At 42.0% G+C, this 20,512-nt stretch overlaps 1 protein-coding gene across 2 annotated transcripts in view; it reads left to right on the top strand.

Annotated features, from left to right (window-relative positions):
* The first annotated feature begins 2,840 nt into the window (after nt 1-2,840).
* LOC149865102 (sodium channel protein type 5 subunit alpha-like) overlaps nt 2,841-20,512 on the top strand; it is a 67,830-nt gene continuing 50,158 nt past the window's right edge. Inside the window, exons 1-7 of one of the 2 annotated variants that reach the window (XM_090049945.1) lie at nt 2,841-3,092; nt 4,697-4,815; nt 6,933-7,049; nt 8,759-8,887; nt 12,284-12,375; nt 12,950-13,171; nt 20,170-20,233. In XM_090049945.1, the coding sequence (XP_089906071.1) occupies nt 2,853-3,092; nt 4,697-4,815; nt 6,933-7,049; nt 8,759-8,887; nt 12,284-12,375; nt 12,950-13,171; nt 20,170-20,233 (983 nt within the window). In that variant the 5' untranslated portion in view covers nt 2,841-2,852. Of the gene's footprint in view, nt 3,093-4,696; nt 4,816-6,928; nt 7,050-8,758; nt 8,888-12,283; nt 12,376-12,949; nt 13,172-20,169; nt 20,234-20,512 lie in introns of both variants that reach the window. The other variant, XM_090049944.1, reaches the window with a different exon arrangement.

Raw genomic sequence — 20,512 nt, 5'->3', positions numbered from 1 at the left:
ACAATATAAAACAAAAACAACCTAGGTGCCTTAGCAGCATTTCTGGAAGGAAAATGGGATAGGCAAGGGGTGAAGGGGATGGGTATTTTAAACTTTGGTGACTTTGGAAACTGTACAGCTTCTCATAGGAGAGGGGGGTGAAACTTCTACCCGTTCTGATGTATTTGAGTCCAAAATCACCCAAAGTAACAGTTGCTTTGTTGTTCAAGGCAATTCAGATGTTGTGGTATCAATTATGAGAGTTGTGAATGATGCATGAAATGACACCATTTCTGTGCAGGGCCCAGAGGGAATACAATAATTGTTCTTTTGTGATACTTGCCAAATTGTTACACAGGCAATCATCAGCATAAATGCTTCCATAAGAGTCTATCAGCCTCAAAGACTCAGGATGAAAGAAAGAAACAAAGACTTTCCATCCACCTCACAGCTCAAGTCGTTGCTTTTTTAAAGACTTTGTTACAGCTTTTTCTCCACGCCTCTATCAAAATGCAAAAATTATTTCATTAAGTCTATTATGTTGCTCTCCCCTGAAGACTGGTAGCAGTCAGTGAAACAACAACTTTAATATAAGGTAGAAGCTGGAGCCTGGATACGCCGCAGTTGTGGGAGGTGGAGGTCCAAAAGGCGTCCATCTTCCTGAGTTGCCACAAAGTGTTCCTTGACCACAACTGGGAATTGAGACCAGAGAACACTTTCTGGTGCAGATGTCTGTGCCAACTCCTCAGCTTGGGACCAATGGTCTCATTAAGGAAATAAAGGCTTCCTGCTGTCAGCACGAGTATCAGGATCAAAATTACCACTGACTTCAGTGGGAGCCAGGGATTGGAAGAAAATCTAAAAGATGTATTTAATTCCTGGAGTGGGTTGAGGCACCTAATGTTTTGCTAAGTAAAAGCCAGTAAACATTTAACATATAGTATGCAAGGTCTTTAAAAAAAAATCCCTGAAATGATTTGTGTTGCACAAAGACACATTCCTGCGTTTGTATGTGATTGAGGCTAGATCCAGCAACAATTCAGCGACTTCACTGTCAGTGAAATAAGATGTTGGTCCAAAGCCATGGAGTGCTTTTCTTCTTGTTGTTATAGAAACAACAACAGCACAAAAGAAAATATTGTTGGTCTTTAAACAAGATGTGAAATATATTCAGTGTTTTTTAAACTTTTATACCACATTAAAGTGAAGTATTTTCTTGAGTTAAGACCGTTTAAAATTCTGAACTTACAAGCAGAGACCAGACTGGATTCAAAATATAGCTGAAGACAGGAGTGATAACATGAGGTTTTAGCTTTTTAATATATATTTCTGTAAATTACTTATCAGAGAAATACCCATATGTGCCTTTGAACTTTTAAAGTAACAGTATTTTCCTCCAACTTTATATTCTTTTATTTATTTTTAAGAATTATTACTTCTCAAGGAATAAGAAAGGAAGTTATTGTAGAAAAGGGTTTCTTTTCTTTTTCCCCCCCCTGCAGTGACTGACAGTGGGCTGAATTCTGTCCTCAGTTAATCACTGGAAATTACATCCAATTAACAGAGGCCTAAACTGTGATTCATGAGCTATCTTGGACTGATTAGGATGGATGACAGAGTGGATAAGTAGTGTTAATAATCAACAAGAATAGTTTTGTCCTTTGTAAATTATGTTTCTTAATTTAAGGGTAATTTTATCCAGTCTCTTTTAAACTTTTCCTTCATTAAGGTTTGAGTGCATGAGTTACAATGAAAGTAACTAGAATATAATAGCTTTATAATAGTCAATTAGAGTTTTGTCATTGACTTCAAAGGGGTTGGGACTTCACCCCTGTTTCTTATGCAAATGGATCTTAGCGTATGAAATATCTCTCCTATGTGGAGTTGCTCTTAGTTCTGCCAGTTGCTTTTAGGCCTAAAAGGATCTTTCTAGCAACCAGGACTAACAGAAATATAAGACTACTGTAGCCATGTCCTCTGTATTGCCATAGTAATGCACATGGTAACTATAGGGGATCTTTTAGGACCTCTGTAAAGAAGGATTATGACTGACTGAGCAGTTCAAAGCTACTGCATTGAATATTTCTTGGCCATGTAGTGTTCAGCAGGGAAGAGGAGGGGTGCTCACAGCCCTGTGTACCCCATTGCCTGACGGTTAGGATAGGTACTGGAAAAGCAGGAGATGTACGTACAGACCCCCTTTGGCTAAATGGGGCTAGAACCTGAATAGATTGTCTTCCTTGGATTGAGCTGGATCCTGATATGAAGTAGGTAGACACGAGTTTACCACTGAAGGTATAAGAGAGAGCCCAGGTACTTTAGGATTGGTGAAGGCTACTCGTCCTAAGAATAGGAAAGTTACATGTCTTCACAAGGTGGTTTAGTATTGGCCCCTGAAAGTGCAGTAGGCTGCTCTGGGAGAGAGAGAACTAACATTTTTGAGGCAAGATACTTACTTTTGGGGCTGATTGGAGGAAAGACTTAGAGGCTGTTTAGGATCTGGCTCTAAAGCTATAGAATCTGCCTATCAGTTACATATAATCTAAAATTAATACCTTCCAGATCCTCATTTACAACAACATAGTGCAAGTTGTTTTTAATATTTCCCTAAGAGGTTGGCAGTTACAAAATCAGAAGTAATTATTAGAAATGGCAAATCCATGGGGGTCCATTCATAGCATCTGAGATAGTAGGCCGTTGCCTCTTAGCCCATGCTTCTGAACCAGGTAGTCACCAAGGTGCCGCCTTGCCTTGCCTTCTTCCTGCATAGTCAAATGCAACTGTTTGTCTTTTGTGTAGCCACTTCTTACTTCTTTTTCGACAGTTTCCACAACTTGGGATAAAATCTACTACAGGAGGAAAAGGATGAAAAGATGGCCAATTTGCTACCAAGTTCTGGCACTTTCCGGAAATTCACTTGTGAATCCTTGGCTGCTATTGAGAAGCGAATCACTGCCCAGAAGGCATGCCATGACCAGCAACCAGAAGAGAAACCTCGGCCCCAGCTTGATCTGCAGGCTTTTCAAACACTGCCTGCTCTTTATGGGAATCCTCCTCCAGAGCTCATTGGGGAACCACTGGAGGATCTTGATCCTTACTACAGTGATCACAAGGTCAGAGCTACCCAAAATGCCTGTTGTTATTTTTCTTTGCTTTATAAGTTGTTTATGCTGAAGACTTTGATTTTCATTCCTCTTAAACCATGTACCCATCTTTTTATTTGCTTGAAGGTTTGCAGAATTAAAATGAAGAGTGCTCCCTTTGAAGGATTGTATTAGGACAGTAGGCAGAGAAGATTGTATGTGATACCTTTTATTAGACTAACTAAATACTGTAGTTGGAAACATTGTTCTTTACAAGCTTTTGGTCATGAACACCCTTCTTCAGGCATAGGGAGAGTCTGCTGGTGTTTGTATACTCTTCTGGGTGGAAAAGGAGCTTAAGCCAGCGTGCAAAATGCAGGTCTGTGAAAATGCAAATGTGTGGAGGGAAGATCGGGGGGATGTGAGTTAACTATATTAGGACAATTGTATTTAAGTAAATTATAATAAAAAAGCACATAGCACAATAAGTGATATCATAATGAAAAGATTAACTTTCACCACCAGTAATTAAACAGAAGGAAATTCATCAGTATGAAACACTTGGATTCTGCTTTAGTTCTCTCAAGTGAGGCCAAAGGGGAACTTGACGATTTATGTTAATCTTCTAGACCAGTGAACTTCTCCCACTCTGTATATAACTTGGGAAAGGACAGAATATGAGAATATGTTACTACATGCTATTTTTTTATTGGTTTATATAAAGGGTTTTTCAGTATATTAGATCCATGTGAAGCGTACACCAAAGCCACTACATTACATGCAGCTTTTCTTTGAGGGATGCTAATAGGTGTAGCACTGTCACTTGCATTGAAAGGCCTCTGGGAATGCAAAATAATAGAATTTTAGGCCCCTAAATTGTTTTGTGAATCCCACCCTAAGGTATTAGAAGCTGTTTAAAAATATTCACAACTGGAGGATATTTGTAATTAAGGTAATTAACTTTGTAATCTTTTATAGCAGTGAGGTCCAACATTTTAGGCAGGTATGCCACAAATCGTTCTGCACCATCTTATCCCAGTTCCTGGCCTTATTGGCTGTTCTACTTTCTGCTCCCTGCCCCATCTGCCACTGTGCTGTCTGTCCCCTCCCCTGTCTGCCGCATGCCACACACAGAACCTGCTCATGCCATTTGTGGCACACATTCCACAAGTTGGCCACTGCTGCCGTATAGAGTCAATATCAGCCTTAGCGAACACTGAGAAAGGCCTTGATCTGGAACCTGTTTACACATGGAGGCAACTTTATTCACATAAGGAGTCCAATTTGTTTAATGGGAATAGGGCCATAAGTAAAATTACCCATGTGCACAACTTTTTTTAGGATGAGACTTCAAGAAAGTATAACACTTATAATTTCCAATTTCATAATGACCTTAATTTACATGGGAAAAAACAGTGGCTTTTAATGATTTTTAAAGTTATATGTAACAAAAGAAATAGCCAAAATTATAAAGAAACCTTTCAATTTGAACATACAAACAAACAAGTCAGTGATCAAACTCCTATCCATAATTATTTAAAACACTGGCCATGAATATCAATACTTCTTTTCAGTTAATAATAACTGAGAAGTTTTAGTTTTTCAGTATCAACTCTTTTTTTTTTCCTTTAAAGACATTTATGGTATTGAACAAGAAGAAAACAATCTTCCGATTTAGCGCTACACATGCCTTGTGGATTCTTAGTCCCTTCCATCCAATCCGAAGAGCAGTGATTAAAATCTTGGTACATTCATATCCTTTAAACTGGCTTTACTAACACTTTATGATAAATATGGGAGTCATGGTGTGCTCATATTTTAGAACATGAAATAGGTAGAGCCTTTTCCTGAAAGCGGGAATATAGTTGCTACAAATGACTACATAGATCATTCTGAGTCATTTTAGAAATGGTGATTATTTTGTCTCCCTTATGATGCTGACTAAAAAGACTGTCTTCAGTACATGAAGGAAGAAATGTGCATGGATAGTTCTACAAGGAGCTGGTCTTGGAAGACTGTGACAGGCTGCTTAGCATGCCAATCACTTCCAAAGGAAAGAAGCCAAGTGAGAAGCAGCCTACAGGTGTGGCAGGGGCCAGTTAGAGAGTTACCTGACAAGAAGGGGCCTGGGCCGGAAGCATATAATCCCTGAGCTGGTCAGGACTCTAACCCTGAGAGCCATGGAGAGAGGAGCTCCTGGGTAGCATGGCTGCAGCAGGAATCCTGGTTAACATCTGAGCTTGGGTAAGCCACTCTGGAGGTTTGAGGAAGGGGCTAGGGGTAGCAGTGGGTCCCAATAGGCCTGGGAGCAGGGCAAAGGAAGGACAGAGAGGCCTGAGTGATAGGATTAGAGGGTCTGTAGCCTGGAGAAGGGCAGGAGAGAGCAGAGAACTGAAGAGCTGGGAAATAAGGAGGGCCATGGTTCTCCTGGCTTCAGCTGGCCTAGAAGCAGGGCCAGGGTCTAGGGAGACTGAAGGCCAAGGGCCACTGCCAGAGGCCAAGGGAGCCAGAGGACCTGTAGCTCAAGAAAGGGTATTGACAAAGCAAGGGAGCCCAGGGATTGAGGCCAGGGCCCTGGAGCCCAGAAGGCGTAGAGGTAAGAGCTTGAAGGGGCAGGACATGGTGCTCAGAAGTGGCCCGCAAAGGCAAAGCGCAGATTGAGATGCTGCACTTGGGGGTAGCCTGCAAAGGCAAAGTGCCTGGGTGGAGAAGGAAAGCCTGGAAGCTATCCCTGGGAGTAGCTGAGCTAGATGAAGTGCCCAGGCAGAGAGACCCAGTCACAAGGACTGAGGCCATGCCCCAAGGGGGCTGGTGATAGACACTGATTTATAACATCTGTGAGTCATGGGTATGGTGTAAGGGGCAGTCGGAGCCATGTCATAAGCACCTAAGGCAAAGTAGAGACACTAGAATACCAACTAGTAACTATGAAACATGAGATCAGGGATCCCTGGGACAGCCTCCATTTCTAAAGATCTAAGAACAACAAGGCATGGCAGCCAAGGTAAAGAGGGCAAGCCTAAGCAGTGAACAGCCACCCTTGGGATGAGCACCTGTTACACAGACAAGTAATGCAAGGCCTGATACTGAACTCATTTTTACTTGTAAGAATCAAAATCAGCCCCATTAAACTCAATTCTAGGCTTAATTCACTGCTTGTTTTGCCTGGGATCACCTCAACGACCTGTGAGGTGTGGACACCATGGATTGGTTAGCCTTTAGACACTGCTTTTCTCCATCAGGGTCATTGTGCTTGTGGTCCAGCTGTTGGGTCTGTGTAAGCTCCTATTTGTTCCAGGGCATAGTAGAGCATCTGCCGCATGCAGAACTGCCTCATAAATTGGTTGTCCACAAAGGAGCATAATATATTATAAATGGGAAGATGAGGGACAGGAGAAGGCTAGTGTTGAGCATGGAACTCTTTTCCCCACATCTTTACCCCAAGTCTTGTATGAGGAAGGAACATCCTTTGGCAAAGGTACTGAACTAAGACACGTGAAATCTGGATTCAGTTCCTATTGCTGTCAAAGCTTTCCTGTGTGAGTATGTTCATGTTACTTAGACTCTGTGCATCTCTCTTCCCCATCTCTAAGTGAAGATAAAAAATTCATCCTACATCAAATACATCTTACATTTGGACTGTGAGCTCTTGGGGGTCTGATGCATCTTGATTGCATAACTGTGCCGGTAACATAAATAACATAAATAGTGCCCTATTGCATGATACAATTCAAACTTGGTAAATACCTATAAATGAAAGCATTCAGTGTGCTACAGGATTCAAAATCAAACAAATTCAGGCGGATGGAACAAATTGGTGAAGCTGCTGATTACCCTGTAGTTTTCCTTGCCTTAACTCTCGTTACTCACATTATTCACTTTGTTTATTATGTGTACTATTATAACCAATTGTGTGTTCATGGTGGTTATGCCTGATAAGACATCTTCATCTTCATCTTCATCTCCCACCTGGAACAAGTATGTTGAGTAAGTATTTTTGTGTGTGTTTGTATATACATATATATAGACATATATATATATATTAGTTCCCTTGTTAATTAGTGCATGGGCCACATTTATAGCCCTTGTGCAGCATAATCTCATATTGAATTTGGGAGGAATTTTACTTCTGTTGAAACTTAAACAATATGGGCTGGGGGTGTAGAATCATCTTCTGCTTTGTTTTGCTGCGGTTTAAATCCAAAGTAACTCACTGGAGTCCCAATGGGCATGTGCATTAATGCACTTTTCCTCATGCACATTAAATTTAGTACCTCCAGGCATTTCTAAACATGCTGTGTGTGTGGCAGGGGGGCACTTGAATTAGACTGGCTTTAGCTAAAGCACCCCCACCACCATTTTGAAGTGCTGGTACATGAGGATGCAGAGGCTGGCTGGAGCGTGGTAATTACCAGACTCCAGCAGACTCAATTAATCGAGTTTGCTCTGACGTGCTGTAATTACAGCATGCCAGAGCAGCCTCCTGGCTAATGTACAGGCTCCCTAGCACATATTAGACGGCCCTAATTCTCTGTAGTGCAAACGCATACTTTTTAGGTGACGCTCACTGCACAGCAGCCTATTTTACTCTGTGCTATAAATTTCTATGAGACTTTTAAAATAGGATACTGCACATTAAAGCACACATGTAGATGTGCCCACTGTAGATTTTCATTGGGTAAGTGAAGGTAGAATCTGGTTATCTTAACTCTACAAAAATACTAAGATATTTTGCTATTTATCTTACCTATACCTATCTTTATTCTAAGTTCTGAAGTCCTTCCACAGCTGTTACTCATTCTTACCCAGGAAAATCTATGAATCAACATTGAGCAAGGATATCAAGATCAATGTTTTATGTTCATTTGAACAATGTTGATGTGTGCATTCTTTACTCATAGAAAAAGTTCCACAGATGTTTTTTGCCTGCGTGACTCTATTAGTAAGGCTCTCATTTTCAGCATTACCAATTCTTATACTTTTATCACTAAAATTACAGTAATCGGCATTTTTCTTAAAGCCTGGCTCTTGGAATCCTGAGAGAACCTGAGAATTCAGACAATATTTTCAGAATCTGGGGGGTTTTTTCCTAAATAAAAAAGGCTACAGATTTTCTGAGTACCAAATAAATGCATTTAGAATTCTCTGAGGGGATTTCTGTCTTGCTGAAATAAGTGCACTCAGTAAAACCCACAAAGCTTTTACTGACAGTAAAAAATTACTACCTTAAAATGAAAAGCCCGTAAAGCTTTTTAAACATTCTGGACAGAAGTTGAAACCAGAGGCGCAAAGTAAACAATACTCAGTGCATTGAACGAGCATTTTGGGGTGTTGAACCAGTGGAAGATATGGAATATGGCTGAATTTATTTACAAGGAGCTATTGATAATGGATGCCTCACATTTTGGGTGTCTAACATGCAACACCTTAAGATTTTAGCCAGGAAAACTGTCAATCCAGACAAGTATGCTCCAGATTCTGATAATGATAGCCATGTCAACAAATATTTCAAATTGCCTATTAGTTAGCCAGTTCCCAATTAAATCAATCGGAGTCTTTCCATTACCTCGCTGAGGGTATTGGTTCAGGTCCTTGGAGCTGTCAGAATCCAGAGAGAGAGTAGGCTTGAGTGCAACTTATATCCTCTTCCATTAACTGTGGGTGCTCTTGCTTTTCTTGGTTGCTCTGATCCCCAGGTACACTTTCACTGGCATTTACACTTTTGAATCATTGATAAAAATATTGGCAAGAGGATTCTGTCTGAATGAATTCACTTTTCTTCGAGATCCATGGAATTGGCTGGATTTCATTGTTATTGTTCTGGCGTAAGTAAGGCTTCATGTGTGTGCATTTCTTTAAGAGAGCTAAATTGTTCTTGCCTGTATTTATTTTCTCTAGAACCTTTTACCGAAGTGTTGTATTTTGCACTCAAATACAAAAAAAATGTAAGGAGTAAGTGTTAACTGCACCTGAAAAACTACCCATATTTCCCCCTTTATTTTATGGCTTCAAGCATAGCGACAGCGTATTTGTCTCACAAAAAGAGTGGGAGGCTCTATAGAGAAAGGCAGCTTATGTGCAGTAGTCCATCGCATGGGAACCGGCAACCATTTTATATGAAACTGGGTCTGACATGACAAAGATTGATGCAATGTATCCGTTTTGTCCAAAAGAGTGAACGAATGTGTGCGTGTGAATACAGAATGGCCACAAATATATGGACACTGTGTTCGTCAGTGGATCAAGTCTGGCATCAAATACATTTGAACTTGATCTAGCTGTAATTAGAAAATGCAGTGGCTACGAAATACAATCAAATCCATTAAGCTACAGCATTAAGACATACTCCAGTTCCATAAGCCTGTCAAGACTGTCTGTGAGCCACATTGTTCAACTTGCATGTGGGATGTCTTGTTTGCTATCTCTTTCCAGTTTAAAAGCATGGAGAGGTAAAATGTTTTAGTCCAGGTTTTGCTTGATTGTTCCAAACAGTCAAAGTGCTGCGTGGGATAAGATTTTTCAGCTCAGGCTTTTATTTTGCTTAACCCAACTAGCAAACACATGCATGGATCCTCAGCACAGCTCCAGGGCTGGGAGGGCCCAGGCAAATTCCACAGCTCCAGGGCTAAGCTGTTTTTAACCCTCCCTACTCCCCGCCAATCCAGACCAGGCTATTTGAGCATCCCCTCCCCTGAACAGCAAGTCCCTGAATTGGGCACCCCCATGAACCCACCAACCCCCCAGTCCCACCAGGCCCCTTCCAAGTGACCCCCTCGCCCTCCAGGTTTACTCACCTCTGGCTGTCTGCACAAACACATGCATGAATATAACTCAGGTTTAAGGGTCTCAAAGCCATGTAACCTGAGCTAGGTCTTTCGAATGCTTGTTTGCCCTCTCAATGTATTCTCAGGGAGAGCTCACTAAGAACTCAGCTCAGTCAGCAGAGAAATGAGGATCTAGCTACCAAGCCCAAATACAGCTACAAGGCTTAACCGTTTCTTAAATCCTGGTGATCTAAGGGCACTATTCATTACCATTCTAAAGAAAGGAGTAGCAAATTATAGCACTCCAGGTGAAAAGAAACCTAGATACACCTTGTGTGGGGACCAGATATGAGCAAACTGTGCCACTGATTCAGGTCAAGATCTGACACTAAAAGGCAAGACAATGGCTTGAGCCATCTGCACGAACCAGGATTTGGAAGGTCTGAAAGCTGTAACAAAGCAGTAAGTGAAGTGGTGGTGCCAGAAAGCAAAGTAAAAGCCTAGAGCAGGAGCCAGGGGTACAGCCAAATGTTGGGAGCAATGAAAACAGAGAAACCATAAAAGTATTAGGAGAAAAGATGGATTTGTGTGGACTGGCCTGACTCCCACTGCTAAGAGCTGAGGTGCTGGTTCTCCAAGACAACTTGTCCAGGCATAATTCAGTGGAAGCTAATTCAGCTATTGCCTACCTAGCCCCAGGTGGGGTAGGTCCAGCCAGCTGTCAGCCACTTGGAGACCCTCACATGTATGTGTGTGTGTGTGTGAGTGTAGAATAAAGCTTGGTTGCTGGGGGGGGAGGGGTTCCTGTATTCATTTTAAACAGAAGTTTTTGTCTATGCAAAAAGTGGAATTCTGGTGACATCAAATTCTACTTCCTGCTGTGCATAAAACTGGTGTGAGTTTGTACACAGAGAAAGGATTGAACAGTAGTAGTATCAGCAAGAAGAGGAACAAAGACAGTATTTCAGACATACTTAGGAAGTATCGAGTTGAGTGCCCCGTCCCTTGATTGTTCCCGGTGGTAGTCCTGGGGCCAGTTTTGTTCAATATCTTCAGGTGAGATGGAGTGCATCCTCAGCAAGTCTGCAGATGACACCAAACTAGAGGGAGTAGTAGGTATGCTGGAGGGTAGGGCTAGGATTCAGAGTGACCTAGACAAATTGGAGGATTGGACCAAAAGAAATCACATGAGGTTCAGCAAGGGCAAGTGCAAAGTCCTGCACTTAGGGTAGAACAATCCCTGCACCAGTACAGTCTGGGGACCGACTGGCTCTGCAGAAAAGGATTTAGGGTTACAGTGGACAATAAGCTGAATATGAGCCAACAGTGTGCCCTTATTGCCAAAAAGGGAACAGCATACTGGGCTGCATTAGTAGAAGCATTGCCAGCAGGTTGAGGGAAGTGATTATTCTCCTATGTTTGGCACTGGTGAGGCCACATCTGCTCAGTTTTGAGCCCCCACTACAGAAGGATGTGGAGAAATTGGAGAGAGTCCAGCAGAAGGCAACAAAAATGGTGAGGGGGCTGCAGGACATGACTGATGAGGAGAGGCTGAGGGAACTGGGCTTATTTAATCTGGAGAAGAGAAGACTGAGGGGGGATTCAACAGCAGCCTTCAACTACCTGAAGCGGGATTTGAAAGAGGACGGAGCTGAACTGTGCTTAGTGGTGGCAGATGACAGAACAAGGAGCAATGGGTTCAAGTTGTAGCAACAGAAGTTTAGGTTGGATATTAGGAAAAACTTTCTCACGAGGAGGGCAGTAAAGCACTGGAACAGGCTTTCCAGAAAGGTGATGGACTCTCCATCCTTGGAGGTTTTTAAGACCTAGCTGGACAAAGCCTTGGCTGGGATAATGTAGTTGAGGCTGGTCCTGCTTTGAGCACGGGCTTGGACTAGACCTGACCTCCTGAGCTCCCTTCCAGCCCTCATTTTCTATGATTCTATCAGTAGTCAAGAAGTGCTAGATTGATTTTGGGTGTATGACAAGGAAGACCGCTTTTTGGGGGGACTAGGTTGCTTGTAGGCAATTTGATATACTTCCAGTGGGGGAACAAGAGAAACTGTTATATTGTATTGATTCATTTTAGTTTGGATTCATTTAGGAGGGGACTTGCAGTGCAGGGAGAATATGTAGTTTTATGAGGGGCCTGGGGAGAAAGTGCGCTGTGAAATTTTTACTGGGGATTCAGTCAAAAATATGTATGCTCTCCTTCTCTCAATCTAGATTGTTCTGAAAAATTTCAGTGTTATCTTTATTTGAACATATATAATGTTCAAAGATGTTGTCAGCATACATAACCAAGCACTAACCAAAAAATAAATCCCCAATTTGTCATGGCTAGGATAAGCCTTTGATGATAATTTATTAGTCCTCAAAATCATGTATGCTTCTGAACTATTGAATAGTTGAACTATTCATGTTGATAGATGGTTGTGTCACATCCTTATTTTACAGATATGCTGGAGAGTTTAAAGACTTAGGCAGTGTTTCAGTCCTTCGCACATTCAGGGTACTGAGAGCTTTAAAAACCATTTCAATAGTGCCAGGTAAGAAGCCTGATCTTGGAATACAGCTACAAGTGAGTCCATCCTCCAACCTCGTCGCTCTTTTTTCAGATCTTTTGTTTTTATCTTTCACTTGTTTATATACCGTGTATTTGTAGGCCTGGTTTAATGTCTCAGCCTTGTTGGCCTACTCAGGATAATTAAGCCAATAGAAACAATTTGCTGTCTCTCTTTGTTTATGTCTAACAATTTTAAAAAATCGTTATAGTATCTGCTATGCAGAATTCTCTTCTGTTTGCTCATATTTTTCATAATATTTTGACTGTGCAATGTCTCCAGTATCTTAACAGACTTCTGCATTATCATTAATGTTTATTGTGATAAGATCAAATCTCATTTGGTTTTTCGTTTATTCTTTAAGCAGACACTCAGTGGAAGAGTTGTCTGTTTAAGGCTATATAAAAATGAAGTACAGGCCATTGATTTGGTGCATTGTCTCTTTCTGGGCACTGTATTGATGCACTAGTTATGAAACGCTGGCCACTAGACATTGTTTAAAAAGAACGATACTTGTGTGGTTCAGCTTCTCAGTCTATATACTGTTTTATCTCCTTAGGATTGAAGGTCATCGTAGGTGCACTTATTCAGTCTGTTAAGAAACTTGCTGATGTGATGATCCTGACTGTTTTCTGCTTGAGTGTCTTTGCCCTCATAGGGCTCCAGCTCTTTAAGGGTAATTTGAGAAATAAGTGTGTCAGGAACCACACTAAAATAAATAACTCAATATATGTGGACGATAAGACATGGGACTCCTATGATGCCTTCCTTAAGGAGTCAGGTAATTTTTTTCTTATTTCCTTTATGAAAATACGGGTAAGATTAACTGTTACTACAACTTAATGTAATTCAAAATGCCAGTGTAGTTGCAAGATCCAGGGGCAAGTTCCACACCTTCCTTCCTTCCTTCCCCTCCTGCCACGTTCCTGGACACAGTGTTCTTAAAATTTCCTCTAATATCCAACAGCATTGCCCAGTATGATATGATAACAACTGAAATACATATTATTACAGTCTCTGGTGTAATTTCTAAAAGTTCTATCTTTACTGTTTGATGAATAGGTATAAGCATCTATAGTTTTACATACTGTTAAGTAGCCTTTACTGTAGCGTGTTCTCTGTCAAGGAAAGGAAGAGCTCATGCAGAAGTTATATCTCACTATACACCAGGGAATCCACACAGGAAAAACATTTTAGTTACTGTGAAATGTGGGAGAAGCTTCAACCTTTAGGGAAATCTCAACACATACAAGAGATTTCAGAAGCAGGAAAAACAATTATAAACACGGCATATGGCATAAACTGTACTACTAAAGGAGAGATTAATGTAAACTATAGATGCCATGTAGAAGTGATGCCATTTGTACGCACTGGATGTGAAGGAAGCTTTATTCAGATGTGATCTTTCAAAACTTTTCAGAAAATTCTGGGCAGCACAGCAGGTATTTATATGTACCAAAATGTTGGAAAACCATTAGTGCTAAGAAAATTCTCAAAATGAACCAGAAAATCCCACACAGGATCCGAACAATTTCCATGTGCAGAATGGAAACAAAGCCATATTTGATTCTTTCTTATTTGGAAGGAAAATTTGAAAAATACCAGAGATTTTCTATGCAATAGTAAAAATTGGTGGAAATAAGAACCTCAAATGAGTCCAGAGAAATAAGTTGAAACAGAAACACTCTCCGTAGGGCTCATTTTCTCCTATCAGTTGTTGAATGCAAAACTGACCTGGGTCCAATATTAAGATGGATAAATGAAGGGTTCACAGGTCAGAAAATTCAAATGTTAAGATTCTTACATAAAGAGTAACTTGTCCATGCAGGTCATGTATATTTTTGGCAGGATATGCATTATGCCTCCTAGAGAAATATTGTTTTTGCCACCATGGGTACTGGTCTTTGGTACTGTTGTTTGCTTACCATATTTACTTGAATCCAAGGTAAGCTCCCCCTCCCCCCTAATATGGGGGATGAAAGCCCCATCTTGGATTTCAGTACTAGCCCATGGCAGCCAGGCAGCAGTTCAGTTAGAGCTGAGCCATTTCTTTTCCCAGGCCAGGAAGACTCATTTGGCAGGGGAGGGGGCTCACATCCAGGAGAGTTTGAGGGAGACCATGGGGTGGGGGGCATGTTGGAATAGGGGAGACCCACATATGTGGCTTGGGAAAGATGCAAAAAAGACTGCACAGCCTACTCCCCCACCACCACCCAGCTGCCCCTTGACCCCCCTTATTCTCTGTCTTGGCTCTGGTCCCTCCAGCCCTGACCCAGCCATTTCTCCCCAGCTGGGCTGGGCTGCGGCTGGGCTGGGTCCACTGTTGCTGCTGAACAGAACCACAGTAGGAAGTAAGCAATGAGCGTGGGAGGGAGGGAAGAGGGCAGGCACAGGGTGGCAGGCAGACTGAAGGAGGGAGCAGAGGGTGGGGGCAGGCAGGCAGGCAAAGGAGGGCCCTTGATCCTGCTGCTGCTTTCCGCACTGAAGCAATGGAGCGGATGAATTTAAAATGACCCCTCACTAGTTAGAACAATTATGACACATTTATAAGCATCCATGTATAGAATCTAATAATTGGGGGGGTTATCTTAAATTTGAAGCCATCTTGGATTCAGGTAAATGTGGTAATTTCTTAGTCTTAAAACTGTGTTAAGATCATATGGCTAAATGTTGGAATCAGGAATTCTTATCACTGTTACCTTTTTTCCCTTTCTTGCTGCTCTCTGAAAATCATTGTATCTTACCTTAAAAAAAAATTATATGCTTTGGGGGCAAGAGTACAAAAGTCTATTAGCGAATCTATCCCTAAGTGTACAATTGTCACGATGGTTTGGAAGGGCTTGAGAGAGGTGTGATTCGAAGGAAGGCCAGAGAAAGCACAGTTCTTGAGTCTTAAGGCATTTTACGTAAGGGTTTCCTCTACCCTTTTGCCTCATTTTTTAGGCGGTGCTATCTTGTTGTGCAATTAAGCTGAAGCAGCGCAGTGTCTTTCAATCACCATGCCCATGGTAGAAGCTAGAGATTGAATCTTTCAAGGCCAGGTGATGCATAGGATCATAGGACTGTAGGGCTGAAAGGGACCTCATGAGGTCATCTAGTCCAGTCCCTTCTTCAGGGAAGGATCATCTGAAGCCAGACCATCCTGACTAACGTCTGTATAACCTGCTCTGGTTATACAGGAATGGAAACTTCACAGCTTCTCTAGGTAGCCTATCCAACATTGAACCACTCTCATAGTCAGAAAGTTCTACTTAATCTCCAATCTAATTTTCTTCTGCTGCAATTTGTGGCCATTGCTTCTAGTCCTATCTCTTACAGCCATAGAGAAAATGTGTATCTCTGTCCTCTTTATAATTGCCCTTCAGGTATTTGAAGACTGTTTAGTCTCCTTGCATTGTAGTCATGTTTACAATGCAGATTACAGGGCATGTCTACATGAGATGCTTTACTCAAGATTAGAGCTAATGATTGCACAGTAGTCACATCTACATGAGACCCCCCACAGCATAGTTGTCCATTGCATAACCAAGTACTAAATAGCTGCACAGTAACCAGTGTTACTGTGCAGTAGCATCCCAGCATGGTTGCTTAGTGACACTTACTGTGCACAAGCTCATTACTATTGCACAGTAATAATGAGGTACTGCGCAGTAAGCATCTTGTGTAGACACAGCCAGTAAGCATCACCGTCTATACAGGCAAACGCTTACTGTGCAGTAGTTAGCTCTAACCCTATAAATACAAGTAACAAATTTATGCTCGATTACTTACTGCACAGTATGGCACAAGAAGATGGCTGACTGGGAGCTCCCATCCCTGGCCCCATGATTGCGGAGTGGGGCCGTTTGGAGCTCCTTGCTGCCAGTGCAGGGGAACATTGTCCCCACCTAGGCTCTGGTGACAGAGCCTGCCCCAGCAGCAGGCAGCTCCTGGAGGTAGGGACAAATGTCCTGGACCCTGCCAGGAGATAGCTGTCACTTGGTTCCATGCTCCCTACCAGCCCCTGGGCTAGCACCCAGTGGGAGACTAGAGCTCCTATAGCTGCTGCAAGGGCCTGGTGCAGGGCCTCAGGGAAAGGGAGCAGTCTGCTGCTAGGAGCAGCAAATCTGCTTCTGCACCCCTGCATGTGTAGAAGCATGCCCAGGACAGTTTACTCTAGAATAGTGTACTCTAGAGTAAACTGTTCCAGCATTATTTGCATGTATAGATGCACCCACAGGGTGTGTCTACACATCATTGTATGGCAACATTATTATGTTGCATGCTTTAGTACTTCCTTTTGGAAGTACTAAAACACGGTGCAGTAACCACCCATACTGCATAGTACAGGCGGTGTACACTTAAACTTCTCCATTAAGTCACCATAGTGGTGTACTATAAGCAGGGAGTGTGCTGCTATGGCGATGTAGCTAGTGATCACGTGTAGACCCGTGTGATAGCTATAGCGTTATAGTGCTTCATACAGCAATGTGTAGACATGCCCACAGAGTAGCATGGAAAGACTCAATCTAGCTTTAAATGACATAGCTCAGGAGTCAGAAGTTCTCTACCCATAGCAGCACAGAGCTTTGTGCAGGCTAATTTATCCTGCTTTAACGGTAATCACCCTGAGTCATTGCAATCAATAGAATCATTGCACATAAATTAACTGAAGAGAAATGGTGGTGTTTGGACTTGCTTCTGTTGTTATAGTGGGTCTGTTTAAGACCTACCAAGCATACGCTTGTGTGTAGTCTGCGTAATGATGACTGAGATTAATACAGTAACTGTTACGATGCAAGTATAACCCAGTTCTTTCAAATATAATCTTTTCACAAGATTTTATTTGGCTTTAACTATCTGTTGACCTTGCATATTTAAGTTTTCTTCAGGAAAAGGAAATACAATACAAATGCTAAATTTCTTAAACAACCAAAATTTTAAGTAATTTAACTTGTAAACGAATTATCAAATTTCCATGTACATTCTCAGACACAACATAAATGTTGTAAGTTTGGAGAAAACCTTTTATATTTTTTCATGCAAAAGTAAGAGGTTGAGTTCTTAGTTTTGGTGTTCAATGGCTTCACCCTGAAGTAAAGGATTATGACTGACATTTTCATAACCAGAGTAGTATCACACTATTAGTGTTCTGCAGTGCAAACCAAAGAGGATGGTGATGCCAATTCTGTGCTTATCTTCATGCAAACTGGGGGGGTACTTTGCCAAAAGTAAGTAACTGTAGATTACATCAGATCCAGTTGCCGTTAACCAGATAGGGTCAAATCCTCTTTCACATTTGTGCACCAAAGTGGTGGTTAAGTAGTTGCATAACTGCAAGTTTTGGCAGCTTTGCACAGTTTGGAGTCCATTTCCATCTATGGTAGAACAGAATCTTTCTCTGGGCATATCTACTGGATGAGAGAATGAAGCATAGAAGGATCCTCCAAACATTTAACTCAAGCTGTGTTGTAATGGCACTTGCCAAGGGAGCGGGAAATTCAGACTCTAGCCTGGGCTCCATCACCTCATCATCAGAGGGGCTCTGAGACAGCATCTTCTATTTCCCAGCACCATTCTCTAGGCACTAGATGGTGCGGTAGGTATTTTCCAGAGCGCTCTCTTGAAACTGGTTCATACGCCTAATAAATGTTCTGTTTGTGGATCCTTTTAGAAAATCATAGAATCGTAGAAATCATAGAAATGAAGGGCTGGAAGGGACCTCAAAAGATCATCAAGTCCAACCCCCTTGCTCTGGGCACGAATACTGCTGAGATTAAATGATCCTGGCAAGGTGTCTGTCCAGTCTCCACTTGACACAGCCCCTTGTTATGAATTTTACAGAAATCAAGGATCTCTTAAAGACCTGAACACAACAGGTTTTGAGGATAGTCATACACTCTTGTACCCTCATCTGTGTCCCCCGGTGTCCTTCTCCTGTAATGTACCAACATGGACATACTGGAACTCCCAAGATCCTTTTACTGCAAAGACCATAATTACCATGCAAATAACGCCAGATGATATTAAGCCAACAGAAGAGATTTCTGAGGAGCAGGAACATCCTCGGACTGAATATTTACAAATACATGTGGTTATTGCACCCTTATCTCCAAATGAGGTGTTGATCCCCTCTATACTATCTTGTCTGGATGGCTTCAATAGTTTCCAGTATCTGCTAGCCTGGAAAGCTACCTCACACCACACTGCATAGAGAAGATACAGAAGACTCCATATATGTGACTTGCTCCATGGCAGGATGGCAGGGTATGCACCACTCTCCATTAATGGGACTTTACTGAATCCTGCCAAAATATTTGGTAAATGCCTGTGATTGGCACCCCTACCTCAGGAAAGCTGACAAAAGATTTGAACTGTGGTCTGTTGAGTGCAGTATCTTCATACATGGCCAGTATTTAGTTCTTTAGTGTGTGTGGCAGCTAATATGAAAAACACAAGCCTCTAAGCAAAATGAAACCAAAATGGTTTGATTTGCTTAACTGTAAAATGTTACTATGCTGCAAGTTTGCCATTCAGATTTTCAAACTGTTAGGCTCTAGCATGTTTCCATTGATGTTGTTTATAAGCCATCATAAGACAATAAGGAGGATCTTATACCCTTAGTTTTGGAAAGACAGTGCATTGCTAAATCACCCTTATAGGGAGCTCAGGATGTTGCCAGCACCACTTCATGAGCTATGGCAGGATCGTCAGACTCACCTAGTACCCTGGGCCATATTTGGACCATGGGGTTCTTGCAGGCTGGATCTGGATGTGGCAGCAGCAACGGTTAATGCAACCATTGTGCTCTGTATGCCACTGACACATTTCTCAGCATGCCTCTGTACCCCAGATCTTGGCAGTGGGATCACTCTGTGTTACCCACCCTTAAATTCCCAGCCTCTAGGAAAACCATGGGCCAGACAACATGCACTTTTACACATGCTCCAACATGTCTGATTAGAACACATTAGAGCAGACTCTATTAATCAATCTCCAGTGTGCTGCAGCACCTCATGCATCCAGTGTCCTGCATTTCAAAACAACAGGGGGTACTTTAACTAAAGCTCATCTAATACCATGAGACACTGAGGGTCTCGTAAGTAGAGCAGCTCCCAAAAGCCATTCTAATTAAAATGGACTGCCCTCCCCCGAACACATGTATAGGCATCCCAGAGCTCTGCAAGGCTAGATCTAGCTCAAGGGCCGTACATTTGACACCCCTGATCTACAGCATCAGTAGTTATGAAGCAGGTGTCTTGGCTCCAGTATTATGGTGTTCCAAAGGAGGTTCAGTGAACTGTAGGTGGTCTATCCTGTGAGAGTTTAGACCTTTATAGTAATTGGAGTTTTTCAAGTTGCGTTGTCTTCATATATGTTCATTTACCTCCTTCCTGTTGCTATGAATATCTATCGATTCTGTGGCAACATAGGAACAGATTTGCTGTTGGGCCAGCACTGCCCTTTATGCCTTTGTTTTGGGACAGCCAGGGGTGAATGTGTGAACTCTAAAAATACTGCTGGGCAAAAGACTCCAGTTGTGAGTACCCAGGGCAGAGGGCTGTCTGGTGTCCCAAACTGGAATAACAGAAAGAGAGAGAGCGAGCATATCCAAATCATTTTGATTACTATATTGGTAGGCAACATTTCTTTCTTCTTATAGTGCCATTTTTATCTTTGGACATGCACACGCGCACACACATACACACACATCACTGCATTTTTACTACAATTTGTATTAATCTAGAAGATTAGATTAGAAAGCATTTTAAATGTACTGTGCTTTAATTTCTGTTACAGCTAATGTTGCCAAAAAGAATGGCACCTCAGATAACTTACTGTGTGGCAATGGCTCAGAAGCTGGGTAAGTTTTGGTTTTGAATTTTTCTTTCATTGCTTCTATATTTTTGGGCTTAGCTCGAGGCATGGGAACAGAAACAAGTTGACCATGGCATAAATTAGGATGTGAAATTACAGCATGTTAGCTAATCCGTAGTAATTGGCCATGAGCATACTCTTACCCTGGGGTCAATGAAAGCTGCTTCATGGCAGCTTACCCCTCAGGGGTACAGCCTCAGAATTTAAACTTCCTAGACCTTAAATGCTGGAGGCTGGAAGTGAGAGAGGGGCAGTGGGTAAAAAA

The sequence above is a fragment of the Crocodylus siamensis genome, chromosome 5 (assembly GCF_052110815.1).
Source record: "Crocodylus siamensis isolate JL-2025a chromosome 5, ASM5211081v1, whole genome shotgun sequence".
In the NCBI taxonomy this organism is placed as follows: Eukaryota; Metazoa; Chordata; order Crocodylia; family Crocodylidae; genus Crocodylus; species Crocodylus siamensis.
Note: the sequence above shows the minus strand (reverse complement) of the source record. Positions and strands in the feature narration are given on the sequence as shown.